The 25,431-nt window shown below is 37.6% G+C and overlaps 1 protein-coding gene across 1 annotated transcript in view; it reads left to right on the forward strand.

Moving 5' to 3' along the window:
* The window catches only part of KCNH8 (potassium voltage-gated channel subfamily H member 8), a 224,430-nt gene that overhangs the window by 93,126 nt on the left and 105,873 nt on the right, over positions 1-25,431 (forward strand). The window contains exon 5 of the mRNA XM_029940344.1: positions 22,118-22,275. Within this exon, the coding sequence (XP_029796204.1) occupies positions 22,118-22,275 (158 nt within the window). The remainder of the gene's footprint in view (positions 1-22,117; positions 22,276-25,431) is intronic.

The following is a 25,431-nucleotide window of genomic DNA, read 5'->3' on the forward strand; positions in this document are numbered from 1 at the left end:
TCCCATTTAACATGGAACTGAAGACAGTAATGTTCTTATACCATTTGACTGCAGTTTGTTACTCTCTGATAGAAACTCAAACCTCAAAATACTTTAGTCCCTTCAACATTCTTGGGTATCTTTTTTCTGTCAGAGTAAAATATATAAATCTCAGTGGAACCTGAAAGACTATAGCATTTCATTGCTATTTCATTGTACAAGCCAACCCCCCTTACAGTCATCTTCCTGAAAATTGCAAACAAAGATATGTCATTTTCCCATTTAGTTAGGTGATGGATATTAAAGATACAGACTTGGATACTGGAGGGAAAGATTTTTTTAATGTCTATTTATTTATTTTGAGAGTTAGATAGATGGAGAGCGAGCAAGCACATGCATGTACAGGAGAGGGGCAGAGAGAGAGGGAGATAGAATCCCAAGCAATCTCTGTGCTGTCTACACAGAATCCAGTGCGGGGTTCAATCTCATATTGGTGTGACCATGACCTGAGCCAAAATCAACAGTCTGATGTCTCAACCAACTGAACCACCCAAGAGGTCCCTGAAGAAAAAAAAATTTACAATGAATAAAATAAATGGTGATGAGGGTACTCAAATAAATTTTACCACTGAATGGTTTGGGCATTCTGGTATTCCCAGACTACATATTTAGAAGGCTTGAGGTAGCATTCATTTATCTCTTAGTATTTGAGTCCTTTCCTCTCTCCCTCCATCTGCCCCCTTCTTCCTCTCCTCCACTCACGTACTTTCTTTCTCTTGTTCTCCTCTTCCTTTCAAACATAGGGTAGCAATGGGAGCCTAGACCCTTCATATCCTCACTCTTCACACTTCTTGGATTGAGTAATAGCTCTCTTTTAAAAAAGATTTTTTAATGTTTACTTATTTTTGAGAGAGAGAGTGAGCAGGGGAGGAGTAGAGAGAGAGGAGACAGAACCTGAAGCAGACTCCAGGCTCTAAGCTGTCAACACAGAACCTGACATGGGGCTCGAACCCATGAGCCATGAGATCATGACCTGAGCACCCGGGTACCCTAATAATAGCATCTCTTAATAAGAGGAACTCAAGATGGTCTTCATTGCCAGGTTCAGAGTGGACCTTTGTCTCATATGGGCATTTAATAAAAAATTTTTTATGTTTATTTATTGTTGAGACAGAGGGAAGGAGGGGCAGAGAGAGAGGGAGACATGGAATCTGAAGCAGGCTCCAGGCTCCGAGCTGTCAGCACAGAGCCCAGCACAGGCCTCAAACCCACAAACCATGAGATCATGACCCGAGCCAAAGGCAAATGCTCAACCAACTGAGCCACCCAGGTGCCCTTCATGTGGGCAACCTTAACCCAACTACAAGAGTATCCCAGTCTCTCCATTCCCAGATAATACATTTGAAGTAGTGAATAAATGGAATGTGTTTAAACATTGACTAGAAATGAATCAATACTCACTTGGCTGCCGACCAGCTATTTTCTGATGAATAAATTTAAGCCCGAGGATACACAGCAATAATGAAACAACGCCGACAACAAAACCAGAAAACTATTGTGCCACTTCAGATTGCCACTGAGGTGTAACACACAGTATCTTATCTCAAAAGTGGAGAGATTTACTTGTCAGAACGCCTTTGGAAAAAGACAGTGCACTGAAAAAGTAAGGTACTTTTTTCCCCCCTTATTGTTATTAAGGACTCCCAAATTCATTGACTTAAAAGTACTTACTCAGGAACTTAAGCAAAGACTAAAATTGCTTTTAGTTTTGCAAATAGACTGTCAGTTTCATTGTTGCTTCGTTAGGCTTTTCACAATTCTCCGTGGGAGGATGAAGTGCTATGATAAGTCAAATATTGAGCAGATACTCAGGATATGTGGCCCCGGCATTTTCCTGAACCATGTGAAACTAGAAAGCAATGCTTCTACATGGGATTGGGCCAAAAATAGCAATTAATGTTTTCCTTAGGCTAGAATCATTGGTTTACGTTTGATTATAAAAACCACTTTATTCACTATATCTTTCTATTAGACACATAGATTCTTAGAAATATCCCCACCATTCTTCGCTATGACTGAAGTCATACTCAATGACAATGTTCTAGCAAACCAACAGATTGCATTTTCAAGGCATTTTCTTTTGATTAGTTTAATTCCTCCTCTGTGGACAGACCATACTAATTGCATAAACTTTAAAATAGAAACAAAGAGGAAAGAAATGGTCCTAAGTCACACTCCTGTCGGCAAGGCCACTGCTTCCACATTCAGTCTTTCTGGTCGTTGTTTTCTCTTTTTATTTTCATGTGGCTGTGATCATAGTCTACTCAAATTTTTGGTGACTTTTTTCTCCACCTAAGATTTTAACGTAAGGATTTCTCTGTGTTTCATAAATATTTACAAAGATTTAATAGTTGCCTAATATTCCATCATGTAAATTGACTAGTTTGTTTACTTAACCATGTCTTAATTGTTACACATTTAAGATGTTTATTTTTTTGCTACTTAAAAAATTATAATGAACATTTCCGTGAAAAATATATTTATTCACTCACTGAACAAACTTATATTGAATACTTGTTTGCCATGAAGTGTTTTATTTGGTAGGGATAGAACAGCAAAACAAAGATACATCTTTGCCTTCATTTGATATATATTTCAATAGAGATAAATAGAAAACAAAATAAATAAGTAAATATATAACGTGTCAGGGGTGAGTTGCGTGGAGAATAGTGAAGCAGAGAAGTAGGAAGAAATGGGCTACAATCCTAACTGAAGTGGTCAGGGATGTGAATTAAAAACATGACATTTAAGGGCGTCTGGGTGGCTCAGTCGATTAAGCCTCCATCTTCAGCTCAGGTCATGATCTCACAGCTCGTGGGTTTGAGCCCCTCGTTGGACTCTGTGCTGAGCCTGGAGCCTCCTTCTCATTCTGTGTCTTCCTCTTTCTCTCTCCCTGCCCTTCTTCCACTTGCAATCTCTCTCTCAAAAATAAATAAACATAAAAAAATTTTTTAAAAAGAACATGACATTTAAATAAAGACAGAAGGGAAGCAAGGAAGCAGTCAACTATATGCCTTGAGGAAGAACATTACAAGTAAAGAGAACATCAAATGCAGAAGATCCTACTCATATATTTAGAATTATCTTAAGGAGTGGAATTACTGGGCCAAAAACTAGTAATATATACAGCTTATAACGTATTTTCAACGTTTCATTTTTAAAAATCATTATCCCTAGAGCAGTTATTGGGCAGCAAAGCTCCAGTTGAAATGCAATTTGTTCATGTTAATATTTTTTATAGTAATAGCTATTGTGAAAATTTATAGATGCATGTCACTTTCTGAATTTGTTTTACTCCTAAACAGTCATTTCACTTAATGGAGTAATTCAGATAAAATAGTACTATTAATATTGCATTACTGGTATTTGTTTTTGTTTTGGTTTTCCTTAGGAGCTTAGATATATACATATACAGAAAGTAGAGTTATATTTGCCTGACAAATACAAAACTTATTACATGATGTACCTGAATCCATTATGTTTCTATCTGAAGTGTCTGTGAGATGGTAGATTTGAGGGGAAACTGTCTTCGCACACATCGGAGAATGATGCTGTCCTATGACTTACCTATTACCGTAAATAGACGATGAGGAGCACGTGCTCATAAAATATGAAACAATAGTGCTTGTTTTGAACAAGGCAAGGAAATTAAAAATGGAATATTACTAAATTTAGAAACCCAGAAGAAAATTGGGAGTTCTTGATTTAGAAACTTACTGCAGAGTAATGAGGATTTTTTTTCCTTTCCATTTGCCTCTTATCAAACATGAACTCTGCTATGTCATTCTCTCCTTCTCCCACTTTTTCAAGGATGCTTTCATGCAGTATAAAAAAAATCATACTCTCTAAGTAAAAATGGCATTACTTATATCCCATTTCAACGCATGCATTTAGCACTTGCCATTGGGACAGTCTGTCCAATTACCCAAGTAGGTTTAAGATAAATATATAAATAATTTTTTTAAAACCAAATATATTGAGAAATTGTTTAAATATTTTAGATAACAGAAAAAATTATAGCCATATGGGCCCAGATGTAGTTCGTTATGCATTCTTCAATTCATTAAGTATTTGCTGAGGATCAATATGATGTCACTGACTGAAGTGATTGCACATGGCGTTTCCTCAGCATAGAAGACCCTTCAGAGTCTGGATTATTCTCCTTTCTTTTCTTTAAATTTATTTTTGAGAGAAAGAGAGAGAGAGAGAGGGAGAGGGAGAGGGAGAGAGACACAGAATTCAAAGCAGGGTCCATGCTCCAAGCTGCCAGCATACAATCCAATGCAGGGTTGGAACTCATGAACCACCAAATCATGACCAGAGCTGAAGCATGAAGTCAGACGCTTAACCTACTGAGCCACCCAGGAACCCCTGGACTCTTGTCTTTTTATCTATCATCACTTTCTCCTTTTTTCTGTGGCTTCAGCCATTCTAGACCAGCAGTAGTTCTTCAACTGTGCCTGCCATTCCATACATTCTTTGTATTTTCCTATATTTTGTAGTTGCTACTCTCAGGGGGAAAAAATGGCAAGACGTCTTCTTAGCTCTTCTTTATCTGATAAAACTCTCCTCCTCTTTGAAGTATCATCTTTGATATCTTCTACAAAGTCTTCTTTTTAACTCTTCTTACCCTACCACCATGGTCTGGGGTAGGTTTCCTCCATGCATTACTTAAATGCTTTCCCTTCCCCACTCTTCAACCCTATATCATAATTGTCTATTTCTCCCCCACTCCACACACATACCATAAATAAACTAGGAGCCCCCAGAGGACATGGACTGAACATTTATTTCTCTCGTTCCTCCAGTATCTGACCCATAGTAAACAGACTAACATTTACCTACTACCATAGTGCAGATAAACAATAGGAAATGTAGCTCACTGAGTTGAACAATAGCCTTCTTTTCTGAAGGCAGACCTCCATCTCCTTGGTTTGAGACTAAGCTTATCCTTGGACAGTAGACTCAAGATAAAATATTTTTATATTTATTATTTTATTTAATGACTGTAACAAAGCCAGAGAAGAGTTTTCCAACTGCCTGTTGCCTTTTTGTCAAATGGAGCTTCATATTCTTTTTTCTGACTCTTTCCCTATTTGATACTAGCCATCCCTTCTTCTCTTGCTGTGGCTTCCATGGCAGACTATGTTCTAGTTTTCCATCTCTTTCCTCCAGATTCTTTCAATGTCTTCTCAGTGTGCCTATATTTTTAAATGACATTGCTTCCCTGGATTTGCCCTTGGCCATCTGTTCCCACTCCCCTCTGGTCCCTCTCTTACCATGTGGTGTTTGCACCATCTCCTATTAGTTCAGTGCTGGTGGTTTCCCAATCAATATTTTGACCCTGATTACTTCCGAAACTTCACACATGTGTATTCAACTGTCTACAGACAATCTCTCCAATGAAGCATGACTTCTTCAAATACCACAGATGGGATATTGAATCGTCTGCTTTTCTTACACGACTCACTTCTTTCCTTCCTGGATTTTACCATGTCTGTGAATATGACCCCATGAGCCATTAACATAGGGCTTTTCACAGATTCCTCCCTCTCCCTCCATCCCCCAGTAAAATCAAACTCAGAATCCTGTGTGGTCCACCTCCTAACCATCTGTTCATACACTGTCTCTTCTTACTCTTCACTGCTGTTACTTTAGTTCCAGTTATCAACAGTTCTGATTGGATTACTACACCCCCACTAACTTTGTTCCTTGCCCAGACTCTTGGGATCTATTCACTATGCTAGAGTCAGGTTTTTATTGTTGTTGTTTTCTTGTTTATTTATTTTGAGAGAGAGAGAGAGAGCATACTCAAGCAGGAAAGGGGCAGAAAGAAAGACAGAGGGAGAGAGAGAGAAAGAGAGAGAAAAAGAGATAGAGAGAGAATCTCAACCAGGCTACATGCTGTCAGCGCAGAGCCCAACGCAGGGCTTGATCTCAGGAACCATGAGATCATGACCTGAGATGAAACCAAGAGTCTGATGCTTAACTGACTGAACCGCCCAGGCATCCCTTTTGTTGTAATATAATGTATATCTGATCATGTCATCTCCCCGCTTAAAACCCTTCAGTCACTTTCTACTCTTGAACTTTAAATCAATGCGTACTTGGCAGCCTCCATCCTCTTTCTCCTTTGCGCTGCTAACTCTTGTTCATCCTTCCGGACACAGCTGACTTGTGATCTCCCACCTGTCTGTTGCAAGCTTCACCTTCCAAGTCTTCATCTTCCACGTGAGCTATTCCTTGGTTACAGCTACTCCACCAGAGCACTCATCACATAACCTTATAATTTCCTGTTAGCATACCTATATTCTCTACTAAATTACAATTTCTTTGAATGTATGAACAGAGCACTAGTCATCTTTGTATTCCCAGTACTCAGCCAATACATGTACATATTGGGTGATCCATAAATATTGGTTGAATAAATAATGAGGGGCAATCATGATTAGTTTCGTTTTACTTAAATAAAAATTATAACTTAGAAAGGTAAAAACAAAGCAAAACTTTTCAAAGGAGATGCTGCTATGAAGTGGGAGAGCTGAAATTAGAATCCAGTTATATTTTTTAAAACCCAATGTTCATACCAAGGAGTCATGATGTATTATCATATCACCACATTTAACCAAACTATGATCATCATTTTAAACAATAAAATACAAAAAAAGTACCCATTTTTTTCAACTTGCTAATGTTGTGCCCATAGCATGATTCTTATTGCAGTTTCCATGGAAACCAGTAAGTCTGGTATTCCTTTGGAACCTTGAAAACAATTTTATTTACACTGGATCATCCAAAAAGTATTACAGAAAGTGTAGAAAAACTCAACATAATCTAGAGTGTAACAAAAGCTTAGAATACTGAACAAGAAGGCATTCTTCTCATTCATTTTTGGGGGAGGCCAATAGTGAACAAAAGGTAGATGTCTAATATTTGCAGCTTTTAAAAAAAAGTGTGAAGACCTAATGAGGTCATTCCATGAGTGTCCAACAAGGCAGAGTGTGAGCATGCACAAACATAAAAGTTGTTGGGAAAAGGTAGATGGAATGATCCTTGCCGTGCATGAGTTGATAGAAGTAAGGATCTAGAATGTAAGCTGTATAAGTTTGATGAAACAGGAAGAAACTGCAGGGAAGTTAATAGCTGTAGTAGCCAACAAAGATGATTTCGCAACGAATGGAAACAACATGATATTTCATGTTTTGTGGGTCTGAACTATGTTACTTCTGCACACTGCTTGTACATATCCAGATGCACCTGGCAGTGAGTCCGTGTGCGTGCATGCACACACACATTTTTAAGGCTCCTGTGATTTGTACACATATGTCAGGGAGATGAGGAGGAGTGGTCAATTTCAGATTATCTGGATGTCTCTTGAAAGACTTACTAGTCCAAGGACGGTTGTAGCAATAAAAGGACTTTTTCTTTTATGGGACATATTTATGCTAAAAAAAATATTCATTCTTTATCTGAAATTCAAGGTGAAGTGGTTGTCTTGTGCTAAATCTGGTCAGTTTATACTGGGTGGCTTCAACAGATCATACTAATGCTCTGGCTTTAGCAAGCAACACCAAGAGGTTGAATGCCCAGGAGCTGTTGCAAGAAGGGTTTATGTTGAAATGATGCTGACCAATTTTTGGTTAAGAGGCGGAATAGAAAAACTAGTACTTAGGGGGTGCTGCCATCCTTAGTAGAGGCTGGAGAGGTGGGTGAATTCCTTGCCCATAACGATAAAAAGTCACATTTTGATTGCAGTGTCAAGACCAGCTACCAAAGCACTATTTCATGGGAAATGTTAAAACTTAACATTAAGTTAATGGAGGAATGAGAGCAGTGGACTTTGCTTCATGTATTAGGTTTAAGAAGTTCTTGTGACAAAAGCTGCAACAGTAATTCAGTGGCTTATGAGATGTAGAAAGTTATTTCTGTCTCACCTCCAGCCAGCAGGAACAGAAAAGCAGAGTGTAGAAAGCAAATATGCATAATTTTATGTGCAAAGTATAAAATTTGCATACAGTACTTCCACTTGCAAGAGCCTCACTTGTGACCACACTAGTCACAGAGGGGGGTGGGTATTGTCATCCAGCTGCAATTGTTACTCTGGATTAAAGGGAATATGAAATTTGGTGAACAGCCATCTTTTGTTGTATTTTGCCTGATGTACTAGAATTGCACTACATGGCTGTTAGATTTGGAGTAGAAGGGAAACAAGGTGCTGTTTTAAATAGTAAAAGGCAGTTTTCCTCATCATTCGGGGTTTTTTTTGTTTGTTTGTTTGTTTGTTTATTTATTTTGAGAGAGTAGGGAGGAGGAGAGAGAAAGAGAAGGAGAGAGAGAAAGAGAAGGAGAGAGAGACTCCCAAGCAGGCCCTCAAGTCAGGGCTCCATCTTACAAACTGTGAGATCATGACCTGAGCTGAAATTAAGAGTCTGGGTGCTTAACCGACTGAGCCACCCAAGTGCCCCACCCCCACCATTATTCAGTTTAAGAAAAGATAAGGTAAGGTGTGAGATAGGTCTTAATTCCTTTCTTTCTCCCGTTCAATGGGGATTTTTTTGATTTGAATGTGATTTTAGTATTTTGAAGACCTTACAACATGACCACTGGATGCAGGTCAGCTATTTTACCTGCTACTTAACTTAAGATGCCACAATCTCTTTTAATATCAAAGGAAGAGGTGACAGAATGGACTTAATGAGAGATGATATGTTAGAATGACATACTTTTTGGTTAGCTAAAGTTCTTTGGGTATAATTTTGATTCCATATGAATCACTCTTTTTTTTTTTAATGTTTTATTTACTTGAGAGAGAGGGAGAGACAGTGTGAGCAGGGGAGGGTCAGATAGAATGGAGACACAGAATTGGAAGACAGGCTCCAGCCTCTGAGCTGTCAGCACAGAACCTGAAGCAGGGCTCAAACCCGCGAACATGGGATCATGACCTGAGCCGAAGTCAGACGCTTAACTGACTGAGCCACCCAGGTGCCCCGAATTACTCTTTACTCACTAACTTCACAACCTAATTTTTATCAACATAATATGCAGATCTCCTACCTGCAAAATAAGTAAATATGCTCTTTCTCATTTTTTAAGAGCTTTGCTGTTACACGTTTTGAATGTATTTCAAGTCTTATGGATTACAAGACACCAAGAAGTTCTTCCCAAGTGGTGAGGGTTATAGATCAGGAAATGGAAGTAATTTACATGCTCATTACTATGTAAAGGTACTATGTAAAGGCAAAGAGGAAGAATAGTGAAGAGATATTGGAGGGTGATATTTGATCAGATCAGCCTCTGTCTTAGACATCTTTATAAAGATAATACAAGTGAATCCTTATCACTAGGAGATGTATTTTCGTTACAGGTTGAAAATGTAAACTGACCACACATATGAAAAGTCTGATGACAATTGAAATATGCAGAATGCATGGTCAATAACAATCTTGAAGCACATTGAGAAACATTTATTCTTGAATCTCTCAAATAGCAAAGGAGACAATATTGCTCATACTTAAATATGTATTCAGAATAGCATCAGTACTGATGGACATTCCAATGCTAAATAAGCACAGGCCAGTAGCTTGAGGATAGAACTCATCAGAACCACCCCAGGTCAAATAACCTAGTAGTGATGGCCAAATAACCACATTTAGAGAATTCAGCTGTTTGAGTGATGCCTCAGAAAACAACTTCTTGGAATAAACCTTAACATTCAAGTTTGTGGCAATGTTCAGTCTCGACTAAGCTGAATTCTGTAGCACCTTCTGATTCTAACTCTGACAAAGACAATGCAGTTTGATCCATTTTGCTAGAAAAAAGGTGGCAAAACTATCTTAACATACTAAAAGGTTAGTTTGAGGACAAGACCTTTCCTGAATATATAAGTGGATGATTTTTAACAAATACATGTCTTTGTAAAATTTTAGTTATTCATCTTTACATCAAAACACTGCCCTCTAAATAGAAAATAAGTAGAACTAAGTAATTAAAATATGTAGAAAATGTACTAAGAAAAAAACACTGAGTTGGTAGATTTTGAGAGTCATGCTTTATTCTCCATATAATATTTTTAAGAACACTATATTTTATTTATATAAACAGATACAGAAACACTAGACCCTATATTTTATTTATATAAACAGATACAGAGCAGTTTCTTCACTCCCCTCCAGAAGAAGTACCCTGCATTGTTTAAAGGATAAACTTGTAAAAACTATATAAAACAAACAAACAACAAGAAAAAACTTTTAATGTGAAAAATGAACAAAGAAAAATAATGAGAAACTTTGTTTTTTATGGCTGTGGCTCCAATTGGTGGCTCTTTGATTTTGTAGATTTCCAAAGGCTAGATTTAACCTCCTAAAGGTCATGTTCCACTCTGACTCTGACAATTAGTGCCTCTGGGTATTAACTGTCTTCAGACTCCCTCCTGCCCACTCTAAGTCCTCTTGTTGAGTTCCACATGTGATTTTTTGGATTCAATTTCTGCTTACTTTGTGATTTCTTCCCTTCTTGGTTTTGGTGACCCACCATGCCTGGTGATATTGACTTGATTTGTCATTGGGCCACTTCTTCTACTCAAACAACCCTGAGGGAGAATTAATAAAACATAGATACCATTTTACTTCCCAACTTTCCTTCTGACTTCAGTGATCTGGATTATAATACAACTAGAGCAAAGAACCACTCTGTGCCCCAACTTTGTCATTATTGCTTGATCCTACTCATGTCTTGCTGAAGTCAGACAAGTGTGGTTTGACACTATTGATCTTTTTATGATTTTACTGTTCACAAGACTAAAAGTAGACTAAATTATAGAAACCGCAAGTAGAAATGCAATTATGGCATAACACAAATATATGAGCAATTTCTACTGATCACACTCATAAAAATAGCTATGAAATCATAATGTGCTCAAGTGAGAATCTATTTTTCTCTTAAGCATGGCTCCATTATTTCAAATACTGAATATTTTATTCCATTTAGGTTTTTTTTTAGTTTTTTAATATAATTTTTCAGATTTGTGACTAATCAACTTGTGCTTTAACGTCAAATATATTAGTCATATTCTAAATGCATCTGAGAATACTTTGATAGAGTTTAAGCATATCCATTTCTGCCTTGCTGGAAAAGTTGGTATCTGGAAGGCCACTGGAACACATGTAAAGACCAGAAACAGATCTATGCATGTATGATCACCTGATTTATGACACAAGTGTCACTAGAATGCTTTGGGGAAAATGGTTGTTTTCTAAAATGGTGCTAGATCAATTAGATACCCACCTGGGAAAATATAAACCTCGACTCCTGTATCACACCACACACAGAATCACTTGCAGCAGATGGACTGTAGAGAAAACATAAAAGTCAAAAAATAAAACTCCCAGAAGACATCATCATAGAATATTTTAGTGATTGTGGCATAGCCAATTACTTAAACAGAACACAACTCATAATCCGAATGTATAAGAACAATTCCTACAAATCTGTAAAAGAGAAAGGATGGAAACTCATTAGACAAAAGTCCTGAACTGACACTTTTTGAAAGAGGATATCCAAGTTTGCAGTTAATACATGCTTGGGATCATTAGGAAAATGAAAATAATTTCACCACCACTAGAATGAGTAGAAAAAATTAAAATAAATTAGAAGACAAATTACCAAGGTTGTAGGAAGATATGGAACAACATGAAATTTCATACACTATATGTAGGAAGGCAAATAAGTACAATCTTTATTAGACTCTTTTCCAGCATCGGCTAAAGTCACTTATGTAATTACTTCATGACCCAGCAATTGTGCACATAGAGTCAACAGTTATAACTCTACAAAGAAAGGTATAATGTGTGTGTGTGTGTGTGTGTGTGTGTGTGTGTGTGTGTTTCTAAGAGCATTAACTATAATAAGCCAAATTGGAAACAATTCAGATTTTCACCAACAATAAAATTAAGCGTACTTCTATATAGTCATACAATGAAATATTATAAAACAATAAAAAATAGTGAAAGTGATACTGAATTGATGAAAATCACATATGCAATGTCTGGTGAAAGAATCCATACAAAAGAGTATATATTATATGATCCATTTATATAAAGTTCCTAGTTAAGCAAAATTAATCTATGGTAATCAGGACAATAGTGATCTTTTGGGAGTCGATCACTGGGCAAGATTATAAAGGAGGCTTCTGGTGTTCTGGTCCTGGTTATATCTCTATCCATTGGTGATGACCAAGATGGTCAACTTTGCAAAAATTCATCACCTTGTCCACTCTAGACCAGTGCATTTTGGCGGTACTTGGGTGGCTCATTCAGTTGAGTGTCTGACTTCAGCTCAGGTCATGATCTCATGTTTCCTGAGTTCAAGCCCCACTCGGGCTCTGTGGTGACAGCTGTCACCACAGAGCCCACTTTGGATCCTCTGTCCCTTGCCCCCTCTGCTCTCCATCTGCACTTGTCCTCTCCCAAAAGTAATAAATAAATATTTTTTAAAGACCAGTGCATTTTGTCATATATATATGCAATTTTTAAATTAAACCATTTTTAAGTATGCTGAATAATTGTATATTTGGCATCCTACTACATATTACATTCAAAACGTGTAACAGCAAAGCTCTTAAAAAATGAGAAAGAGCATATTTACTTATTTTGCAGGTAGGAGATCTGCATATTATGTTGTCAAAATACTACATATTATCTTCTTATGATTCTAAGAATTACCTAAATTTCAAAAAGTAATTCATTAATCTCACCAGAACAATTCTGTTCCTAGGCTTCAAGAAGGGGAAGAATTATAATAAAAAATGTTATGTGGTTTTATAGTGACAACCCCTAGGTATAAATCTCGGATCTCCCACTTTCTCGTTGGTTAATCATGGGCAAGTTAAATCTGAGTCTATAACCTATGACTAAATGGACATACTACCTAATTCATAATGACCACATGAGGATCATCGCTTCTCAGCCTTTTGGCTAAGATCAAGTGCAAAGTAGGTAATACATGCAAAGCACTTAAAACATCCCTATCAGGTAGGAAAACATTAAAAAATGCTGTTATTCTCATTGTTTTTATAATTTTATTTTCATATTAGCAACATATATTGTGTATATCAGATCTATAAAGTAATAATAAACATAATAGTATTAATTTCTTAGGCAACTTTAGATGTCCTTCATTGTCCCTCTTTCTTAGTTTTGAAGTTTATGGAATGATAGTAGTACCATTACGACTAGTGGTGACCACAACAATGGCAGCTGATCCCTGCGCAGGGGGTTACAACCCGGGAGGTGCGACTCCAGATTCTCTCTGCTACCCATTCTGCTCCATAGCCTTTAGGAATACATATCCGGATGGGCTGTGGTAACAACCTCAAAGTCTCAGTGGAATATAACACAAGGTTTATATGTCTCCCTCACACTCTGTGTCCATTACGGGGCAGCCGTGAGCTCTGCCCACTGTCATCTCTCAGAAACCCGGGCTGCAGAGATCCTGTCTTCCTGCGTATTTCCCTCATCATCAAAGCAGGGAAAAGAAAATGTGAGGAACCACACACTAGCTCTCAAAATGTTGCCCCAAAGTGTTGCAGGCTACTGCTGCTTATAATTACAGCCAAAGCAAATCACAGACACATCTAGTCTCTTCAGGTGGTAGGGAAAGATAATCATACCAGGAGGTAGAGAACCGGAAATATTTGGTAAAGTGCAACAAAGACTGCCAGAAATACTAAGGGTATTATTTTCCTCAAATATGAAAATGGTCACGAAAGCCCTAATTAAAATGTAAAGTAATATGTAACTAGAAAACCCTTATTTAACCTAGAGTTTTTCTTTCTCATGAGGATATATGTGTTGGATTTCACTTTGGCGCAAAAATTAATCATATCAACACATTTTGTATTATCTCAATTTTCATCAATTCTAAGTTTTATTACTTGGATAATCAGTATCTAATTCATATGAAATTAAGAGACTCAAGTGTTAAGGGTTTTTAAAAATTTCATGACTGGGTATTTATAGATATGATAATCCTCCTAGTTTCTATTGTACTTTAAATTTGGAATTTTACCACCTGGTAACCATAACTAAGGACAGAATAAGTTTGCCAAAAAGATTTCTATAATTAAGAGGCATATGTGTGTGTGAGTCATGGTCTTTCAGTAGATTTATTTTTAATCATTAAATTAGTTTTATTAAAAATGATCCAGCAATTTCAAAGTTCAATATCTAATTTAGAGTTATATGTCACCGAAACAAAGTGAATAATTAATGGGGAGCCAAAATTGGTAAGCTTTACACAGACCAATGGTGCAAGTTAGGTGGAAGTCTTTGGACATGGTAAACTTTATACAATAAAACGAAAGCCATGAACAAAGTCAGTATAATAAAATCATTAGTTTTAGAGACAGTAAGTGGTGGGTTTAATAGACATGTATTGGGAGTTATGTGCTGTCTCTTTGCACCTGCTCGCATAGTCACAGATGGGGCTTCGTTAGGTACGGAAAGGTGGAAGGACACAGGTAACAAAAATGAGAGTCTGTGGCTACCAGGCAAAGGCACACTTCATGTGCGATCCTTGTCCATCTTTACGTGCGCAGGGCCCAGCATAGGGCAAAACGCACAACAGATCATCAATAGGGTTATTTAAAAATTTTGTTTTGATGTTTTATTTATTTTTGAGGGAGAGAGAGAGACAGTGTGAGCAGGGGAGGGGCAGAGAGAGGGGGAGACACAGAATCTGAAGACAGGCTCCAGGCTCTCTGACATGGGGCTCAGACCCACGAACCATGAGATTGTGACCTGAGCTGAAGTTGGACACTCAACCGACTGAGCCCCCCAGGCGCCCCTGTTTTTTATAATGCTTAAGGATGTTGCAAATCTAAAAGGGCAGCCATGCTTTAGCTCACTCTCTCTTTTTTTTCAAATGATTGTTTTTAATGTTTGTTTATTTTTGAGAGAGAGAGAACAGGTAGGGAGGGGCAGAGAGAGAGGGAGACACAGAATCCAAAGTAGGCTCCAGGCTCTGAGCTGTCAGCACAGAGCCTGATGTGGGGTTAGAAGCCACAAAACCAACCTTGAGATCGTGACCTGAGTGGAAGTCGGACACTTAACTGACCCAGCACTCAAGCACCCCTAGGCCTCTCAATAAAGAATAGGAGCAGTCATTTGGGAGCAGTCTGTGTGAAAAATGTGTGGAGATTTGAGAGGACAAATGTTTACTTCAACTAATAGTAATGTAAGAGGTTTTTTTTTTGGTTTTTTTTTTTTTAAGATTTGCCAACAACTGACTAAGTCTGCATTACTAGAAATAGAGCCAACTCTAAATCTATTATTATTTGTAGCATTATACTCCCACCCAATTGGCAAAAGTTTTAAAACCTGATACCATCAAGGGTTGGTAAGACGGTGGAGTAACGAGAATTCTGGAAACACTGCTGGCAATAAATGTATTTGCCACTGTCCGTCCACCACACCAGCCGTGCTAAGATCTGGGGATGAACTTTTGTCCTTCTTGATAGAGAGGAGAGGAGCGACACCTTTGAGAATTTATGCCCTGCTTTCAGGCAAGTAGGGGGAGAACAGGGAGATTTTCTCTTTTGCTTCTCAATTGCCTTCAGCTCAAAAATCATTCTTCTGCCAAAGTGGCATATTCTGGTATATTCTTCTACTCTTTTAGTACCTTCCTTCCAAGAGGACAGTATTTAAATACATAAATGGATTTCTTTTCTATTGTGTTAAAGACTTGAAATTCCTTTTCAAAATAAAAATTGACATGTGCCTCATTAAGTTAAAATGAATAAATAAAAGCTCAGCTGGAAAAGTGAAAGGAAGGGCGCCTGGGTGGCTCAGTCGGTTGAGCATCCAATTTCGGCTCAGGTCATGATCTTGCAGTTCGTGGGTTCGAGCCCTGCATCGGGCTCTGTGGTGACAGCTCAGAGCCTGGAGCCTGCTTCAGATTCTGTGTCTCTGTCTCTCTCTGACTCTCCCCTGCTCACGCTTTCTCTGTCTCTCAAAAAATAAATAAAACAGAAAAAAAATTTTAAAAAGTGAAAGGAGGAAAGGAGAAGATGAAAGCCCAAATCCTGTCTTCCATGAGATTTTGTTGTGAAAGTGACCAAGCTAGAGAAAAGCATCAGGACTGAGAAGATCAGTAAGAGACCATTGAACAAAATGTAGATATTCAGCCTGGGGCACAGAGAGAATTTGATAACTGATCTCTAATATTTTTAGAGGAGAGTTTTGGATGGGAAAGAACAATGTATTCTGTGTTGCTACAAAGGACAAAGCTAGAACCAAAGAGAGGGAGTAAAAAGAGAAAGGCAGCTATTAGGAGAAAGTGACTTTTAGGTCCCTTCCCTTCTATATGGGTCCCAGTGATGTTTAATGTTGAGGGTCAAAACCACTAGAGGGGCCCACCATGAAAATGTTGGCCACACTGGTACAAAACAGAAGCTAATACGAGCATCAAACGCCCCTTACTGTGCCTGCTTGCCTTCTTCAGGCAATTGCTCTCATGGTTTTCTCACAGAGTCAGCTGCTTTTCTTTTCCATAGGATCTCTCATGTAAAGTAAGCAAGACGATTCGACATATAAGTGAAATCATATGATGTTTGTCTTTTTCTGACTGACTTATTCCGCTTAGCATAATACACTCTCGTTCCATCCATGTTATTGCAAATGGCAAGATTTCATTCTTCTTGATTGCTGAGTAGTACTCCATTGCATATATAAACCACATCTTCTTCACCCATTCATCAACCAATGGACATCTGGCATCTTTCCATAATTGGGCTATTGTTGATAGCACTGCTGTACACATTAAGGAAAAATAAGATAAAAACAGAGAGAGAGGCAAACCATAAGAGACTCTTAAATTCAGAAAACAAACCAAGGGTTGATGGAGGGAGGTGGGCGGGGGATGGGCTAAATGGGTGGTGGGTACTAAGGAAGGCACTTGTTGGGATGAGCACTGAGGGTTATATGTAAGAGATGAATCACTGGGTTCTACTGTGGAAACCAGTACTACATTGTATGTTAACTAACTTGAATTTAATTAAATAAATTTTAAAAAGAAAGTAAGCAAGAGGAACAAATACCGACAAATGTGCAAGACTCGAGTGGCATGAAAATCTCCTCCACTAACATGGGCCATCGATTACCTTCTTAGGATTCTTAGTCCCTCAAACCTCTTCCTTACTTAGCTCTCGGCTCTTCATCTTCTCACACCGTCTAGCTCGGTCTGCTGTGACATCATACTGTGTTCAGAGTGGCTCACAGGCAACGAAAACAGACAGGGAACCTTTAGGATAGGAGTTGGCAGCTGGTTTAGTTAAATAGCCTTCCACCCATGCTGTACTGCATTGATTAATTTTTAAAGAAATGGCTAAATGAAGATATTAATTATTTGTATATGGTGCACATGCTTGCATGCACACCATTATATTTTAATTTACTTTTTAACAAGTAAGCCAGTATGATTTTTTAAAATTATTTCCCATCTGGCGTGCAGACTAACAAAGAAAAGACATCTACTAATTTGTGCCCTATCCAGTTCATCTCCCCCTCTTTTTTTACTTTCTAATTACATAGTTCTCGAAGAAATAAAACTAGAAAAAATGGATCTAACTTTCCCACCTTTTAGTCTGCATACAATGCCCTGTAGTGTAAAAGCGAAATGAAATGCTTATTTTTGGAAGCCTGAACAATATGAAAACAGAACATGTACCCAGTTATCTCTCCATTATTTGTCTTTATCATAATCATGCTATTGAAAACTGCAATACCACAGGCAAACTGATTAAGTGCCAACTGAATCATCAGAGGATTCATTTATGTTTCACCTCATTTTGGTGAAATTCTATAAACCACGTATACTATATATGGTCATTCTCTATCTTCCTGCTTATCTACTCATGACACCTGACCTTGGTGTTACAAGGGATCGTTTATGTACACACAAACACATGGGACTTTAAGGTTTCGAGGTGGTAAATTATGAACTAATTTGTCATGGTTTTTAGAATACTTTCTTGGTTCAAACTGTGTGCGTGCACGCGCGCACATGAGTGTGTGTGTGTGTGTGTGTGTGTGTTTATAGATAATTGTGCATGTTGATAATAAATGGAATTAATGAGAAAATTACATGTAAGAAATTGGATATTACTGAGTACATTTTCATGTATTTTTCGACATAAAGTCAAAAAACATTACACTTAAGCTTTTGAGATGTCTCAGAATAGAAACCCTACTGTTGCCTTTCAGATAAGTTGTGGACTGTCTGGAGGAGACTTCATTCTTACTGTAACATTTGAATGAGTCACTGATTTAATTGCCGAAGATACAAACCCCTTAAGGGAAGTGAGACAAGCTGCAACCGATGTTTGCCAGCTCCGCTTGGCCTCCGTGATTCTCTTCTGAGGGACACCAGATCTGGAAGGAGAGCTCTTGTCTTTCTCATCAGAATCTTATTCATTCTATGCTTCCCTCACTCTTAGAGAACTTGTCTGGCCATCACTGCCCTTCCATTTAAGGGGATATTTACAAGCATTGGATTCTCCTGGTCCTCGAACGCCGATACCATATTCTCATAAGTAGAGAGGAAACCATAGTCTCCGTTGTCCCTAGACAGATCAACGACAGTTAATTTCCTTATATTCAGTACTGTGAGTCCTATTTAACATTCTTTTACCTGGGTGGTACTGATATGGAGTTTGATCTAAGGGCATTTCCCAGGGCTCCTGGTGGCTCAGTTGGTGAAGCATCCGATTTCTGCTCCGGTCATGATCTCACAGTTCATCAGTTCGAGCCCCACTTTGGGCTCTGTGCTGACAGCTCAGAACCTGGAGCCTGCTTCAGATTCTGTCTCCCTCTTTCTCTGCCGCTAACTGGCTTGCATTCTTTCTCAAAAAATAAAAAATTAAAAAAAAAAAAAAAAAAGAAATGCATTTTCCTGCACCAGCCTATTGTTATTCCCTCTAAAATATTTTGGAAGTGTGGTAAGTTTTTAAAATAATGGAAAGACAATGGGATCAAGTGTCAATAGATACCCTGTTTCTCTGTTGCTTGCTATCTTCATGACTTTAAATAAGTTTCTAAATCTCCCGAGTCTTTGGTAAAATAGTGCACCTGAAAGAGCTGGCTTTGTCACACAAACTAATGAATGGCTGGAAATGTTTTGTAAATTACAATACACCAGAATTATGCCTATTTTTATGTATATGAAAAAAGTAGATTTCTTAGAAACCACTATCCAAAATTAATACTAATCCTTGAATAAACCTCCAGCCTTTGCACAATAGGGCCATCGTCCTAGAAATCTTAGACTATAATATATATTTATGTTTTTTTCTCTCTGAAAACAAACCTAAAGAATTCATGTATTTCAAGAATATATTCGTATCCATAGATTTTTTAAAATCCCTTTTATATTCTTTTACTATTATTACTATTTATGCAAAAAAGTCTTATAATTACTTCTTTTTAAAACCTAAAATTAGCATATCTTCTTTTCATCCAATTAACTCAAATGAGTAACAAATTATTTTTTAAAAAGCTTGCTAAACTGATAGTCTGTAATGACTCATCCACAAAAATGTCTTTTCTGTTCAGAAGTCTGCACCTCTTTTATTTTTTAGTCAAACACAATTTACTACACAGTTTCAAAAATGTTTCCTGCGTCAATCACCCAAAGGCCAATCATTTCATTCATTCTGCCATTCACGGAGTGCCCCAGGAATGTGGATGGTGGCAGTGAGTTTTCTGTGAAATTCATGGTAGAACTGGGAGTCAGTTGGTAAATATGCAAGAAATTCATCCCTCCAGTCTTATAATGAACTTGCAGACTTATCTCAGCCTGAGTCATGGAAACCACCAATCACTCGAGGGCTTGATAAGCAACTCTGGGTTTCTTACTCATGAGATGAAAACCCAAATGCTTACCCTGAACTTTCTTTTAGAAACCATGAGGTTGAAATCTCTGCTTTATTTCAACAGCCAGTGGCCTGACCTGTTACACTGATTTGCTAATAAAGAAATACATGAGCCCAGAAAGTTAAGAGAAAGAATGAGAAGTTCATATGCTACCACGACAGCCCGATGGTCTTCCACCGTGCTTCTGCTCCTTCCGGGTGGCTGTGCTCCCATGATGCATTGCTACTTCGCCATGACAGCACATGGCCCGCAGTAGAAATCACCTTGGCCTTGTTTTCATCTGTTTTGAATGATTTAGCCACTGCTCCTACCTTTCATATTCTCAATATTAGCAACAGAAGTTTTTCAATATTTTTATTTTTTGACAAGCATGTGACTCTTAATAATGCCATTTTAAAAAGTTAGATCATTCATAAAAGACAAGAAAAACTATTGGTTTTTTTTGTAACTCATCTAGAACTTGCTTCCAGACCTGAGATGTGATTGGCCTCTTCAGAGGCACCAAAAGCCAAAGCACTGAATTGGAAATTAGGACACTGGGACTGGGGTCTTGTTCTTTCACTAACTACCTGTAGGAGTTTAATGCTGTGCTTCAGTTACACTGTGTGAGTCTGGATGAGTCACTTGAGTTCCTTTCGGCCCCAGTTTCCTCGTCCGTAAAAGAGGATTATGCAGGTGCCTATTTCTTAGTATTGTTGTACGGAGTCCGTGAGATTATGATTTTAAAAGACCCCACACAGTACTGGGCTCATGCTAAGGTGTTATCTATAATAATAGAGTAGCAATCTGCCTTGTCATAATTCCTGTGTTCTCTTCTCACAAGGCTGTAATGAGAACCTAATGCAGAACAAATGTATTTGTTTTTGTATTGTCTCACTACAAATTACCACAAACTTGGCAGCTTAAAACAAGAGCTATTGATTACCTCAGTTTCTACAAGTGGGAAGTCTAGGTCTGGCCTAGCTGGATTCTCCGCTCAACCTCACAAGGCTGAAATCAAGATGTCAGCCACACTGTGTTTCTTTCTGGAGCCTATGGCTTTCTTGCAAACTCATGTGGCTGTTGGAAGAATTTGCTTCCTTATGGTTATAGGACAGCCGTTCCCACTTCTTGCTAGATGTCAGCAAGCTAGATGTCAGACACTGGCTGCCGTTCCGTGGCACATGGCTCTTTCCACAGTGTGGCAGTTGCTTTCTTCCAGGCCCTTACCACCAGCTGAAGAAAACTAGCTTGTGCAGGGCTTACCCAATCGGGCCAGGCCACCGAGATGAATGCCATGCCTCATGGCATGAGACCTTATCATGCTCACACGTTCCACCCCCACATAAGGGGAGGGCCAACTTTTAACTCCACCTGCCACAAATGTGAACATGAAATGGAAAGTAAAAATGACATACAAAGTGCTCATTGTTTGTTTTATCATTGTCATCATCGTGATCGTGATATCAAATTTTTATCCTCATATCACTATTCTACTTATTTTCAAGAGTTTAAATTAGCTATAAAGAGTATTGCAATTCACTCAGTAACCATGTAGTTCAGAGCTTTACATTTGCTTCATACCTCTCTCGACTCTTGTTCTCTTGGACTGGCATATTTACTTTCCACACTCCCTTCTTTGATCTTTGTGTTCAAAATCATCTTTGCCATCATTGACATTATGGTCACGGATGTGTTACTTTTCCTCACTAAGATTTGGTTTTTGCCTCTTTAACATGGAGATATTACCGTCTGTCTACTTAATATGTTCTGAGGAGTCAGTGAAATAACCTATGCTAAGTTCTCAGAACAGTGCCTGGTACCTAGTGAGCATTTAGTAATGATGACTACTGTTGCCATTGTTATTTTTATTCATGTTAATTATGTTAACATGTAGTCTGATGTCTGGAATGTATTAAGTGCTCAGAAAATATTATTTTCTTCACCCTGTAATACCTGTTTGTTGACTTCAACTGAATATGTCAAGAGTATTTCAGATAGTATCAGCCAGAAATACATGAAGTGGTTATCGTTTGTCTAATTTTATACAATTTTCTCCCCCCCACTTCTTGCCTGCCTGCTCGTCTTCTTATATCCTTCCTTCTTTCCATGTCTTTCTTTCTTTTCCTCTCTGTTCCTTCCTTCTCTTCCTCTTATCTTTTTTTCTCAAGCAGATATTATTTTAAATTTCCGAACAACCTATGTCAGCAAGTCTGGCCAAGTTATCTTTGAAGCAAGATCAATTTGCATCCACTATGTTACGACCTGGTTCATCATTGATTTAATTGCTGCCCTGCCTTTTGATCTCCTGTATGCTTTCAACGTCACCGTGGTGAGTAAGGAACTCCCTTCCACATGACTTTGAAGGTTATTTTTAACCCTGTGTTTATTTTTCACGTGTTCAGGTTTTAAATGTTTGTGGCAGCTTGTGTGTCCAGGACTTTGTGGCCTCCTGAACAGAGACTCCAAAATGACCAATGGTACGCAGGCCAAATTCTTCACTTGAGGAAGTTACTTCCTTTTGGAATTTACATTACCTGTTTTAGTTATTTAAATACCTAGAACCAGGATATTACTAAAAGCATGAGTTTATCATCAATACTGAGTCACAGAAGAAATCCTTTGGTAAGGAAACCAAAAGTAATGAGCATTACTTTATTTTACTTTGGCAGGTATTTTGCTTCAGAAGTTTAGTGGCGAGTTTAAGATTTCTTCTGGTTTTATGACCTTCACTCTCCTTATCTCTTGAGTATTTCATTCTTCATGAGCGAAACAAAAGACCAATCAAGATACAGAGGAGTACTAAAGTTAAAAAAATTCAACCACTTATGAGAGGTCATTGGGAAAATGTTGGATGGGTCAAAAATGACACAAGGATACATTGACCACCTGAACTTGAGAGCTTTATTGGATTTTTACTGATGTTTGTAACATCTCCTCTTTCTTTCCTTTATCCTCATGTCTCCTCACAGGAAAGAAAGTGGTCCACTCCTTGTAGTAGCTGTTTTTACTGCTTAACGATTGCTGTTCTTAAAAGCAGTAAGTGCTCCCTGGTAAACAGAGCAACTTTTAGGGAGGTATAATAGCATTTTGGGGCCAGTAATGCAATTTGCTGCTGGAGTAACCAGTTTTAGCCGGCAAAAATTTACTAAACATTAGTTCATATTAACCTATTTCTTACTCAGTTGACAAGCCCTTGAGATTCTCTATCAAGAACTTAAAAGCGTAGTTTTCAATATTAAAGTGATCAGTGTTTCAAATACAGTCATTATTGACTTTGGAATGAAGATTGAACTGTAATCCCGACTATTTAGTACAGATTTGTGCATTTGGTAATTGTCTATGCAATAGTGTTTTTCTTTCCTTTTTCTTTCCATTTTTTCTTAAGATGGAAAGTTGAGGGTGTCAACATCTTTAAGAGGTTTATAAGTCAACTGAAAGGAAACCTCTGGGGGAAAATTTAGTATATAATATCAATCAGGGCTACAGAGAATTGTTATGCAGACTTTTTAAAGTGCTTTTTAAAATTGAATTTGACTAGATAAGTGTACTATAATGAACATGTAATGACTTAAAACAAGGCTTTTGCAAGACTGCAACAAAAAAATTCAAAAGAAGTATATAATTCATAAAATACTAAGAAAAAATTTCCACCTTCTCTTGGAGAATTGTTAAATGAATAGTGTTTGATAGACTCTGCTCTAAATTAATGTGCTGCTTTGTGACTAAATACTAATAATGTTTTTTTTATGTTCTACTTCTCTTTGGGCACTGAACAAATAGGATAATTTAAAATATATATTATTTTGTATTATAAAATATAAAAAAATTTAAAAATACATAACATGTTTTTCATTAACATCCTCATTGTCTAAAATTAACATGAAGGATTTTTTTAAAAAGTCTAATTCTCATGTTTTGATGAATTTTAAATACTGTACACTTTCACTATATTTCTGCTCCCTACATCTGTCTTGTGAAATCTGGCATGAATTGTTTATAAATGCTAGTAATAGATAAACATCTATGTTAGAAAGAAAGAAAAATGAGGAAGGAAGAAGGGAATCTCTTATCAGTGAAAACTTTTCTGCTCCTCACAGGAGCAAGCATATGATCATTAACAAATTGGCACACAAATTTGCTATGCCTCAAATAAATTAGTCAAGATAAAATATTCTGTTTCTTCAAAGTATTATATTTACTTCCCAGGAAAACATAATTTATGAGGAAAAGTTTGTAAGTTATGCTCTTGTTATACTGCACAAACTTTATAAAAAACAAGGTAGAATTAAATGAGTAAGCAAACACAGGTGTTGGTTTCCAGATCTAAAACACATCTGATTAGTGGGTCTCTGTAGATGGCATTCAAAAACCATCAAAAATGTATTGGATGCTTTAGTTTTGACTCTGCCCATAATTGCTAATAGTAAATGTTTTATATATACCTCACACATTTCTATAATAATTTACTATGTGTAAGTCACTATGAAAGGCACTCTGAGGGGCACCTGGGTGGCTCAGTCAGTTGAGCTTCCAGCTTCAGCCAAGGTCATGATCTCACAGTTGTGGGTTCGAGCCCTGCATCAGGCTCTGTGCTGATATCTAGCTCAGAGCCTGGGGCCTGTCTTCAGCTACTGTGTCTCCCTCTCTCTCTTACCCTCCCCTGCTCACGCTCTCTCTCTCTCTGTCTCTCAAAAATAAATAAAAATTTAAAAAATGTAAAAAAGAAAAACAAAAAAAAAAAAAAAGAAAGGCACTCTGAGACACAAAGTTATGAATAAGACAAAGAAAATATGATAGAATGAAAAAGGCAAAGTATAAATCCTAGTCTTATCACTTACCATCTGAGTGACTTCCTTGGGGGAAATTAACATCAAAATAGGCAAAATAAGCATAAAAATCCCTACAAGGCTTCTCAACAACCTAAAAAGCATTTCTATACAATACCCTGCTAAGGGTCAAACACCCAGAAAGACCTTAATACACCTTAATCAACTATTCTCTCTCTCTTTCTCCCACCTAGTGAACAGCCATGGGGTGGTCATGTCCACTTGGTAATAGGGGAAACTGCCATTTGATTGGGGGTTTTGATGAATGCATCACTTTCTTGCACATCTCTATAAAAGGATTATAATTTTTATCAATGACAAATTTAGAACAGCATTCTAAGGTAGAAAGAATACTTTCCTTTCTGTAGATTATAGATTTCCATCTAAGTCAAATATGCCTCTTTCTTCTGTCATTCATAAAGATCCAAAATTCACATTTTATAGCATGAAACTGTTGGTTCAGATGGGAATAAGTGTAAATGTTTTTTAAATATTAGCAAAAATCACCAATGTTGCCTCATCCTGGACACCAAGGCTCATGTCTTTTATCTTTCTGAATGTTAATTGTTCTCATGTAAGGGTGTCCCCCATTTTTCCGTGGAACATCCTCTTTCTGGTCAGAGAAAGATGGGGATATTGCCCACAACAATATTCCATGT

The sequence above is a fragment of the Suricata suricatta genome, chromosome 5 (assembly GCF_006229205.1).
Source record: "Suricata suricatta isolate VVHF042 chromosome 5, meerkat_22Aug2017_6uvM2_HiC, whole genome shotgun sequence".
NCBI classification, from domain to species: domain Eukaryota; kingdom Metazoa; phylum Chordata; class Mammalia; order Carnivora; family Herpestidae; genus Suricata; species Suricata suricatta.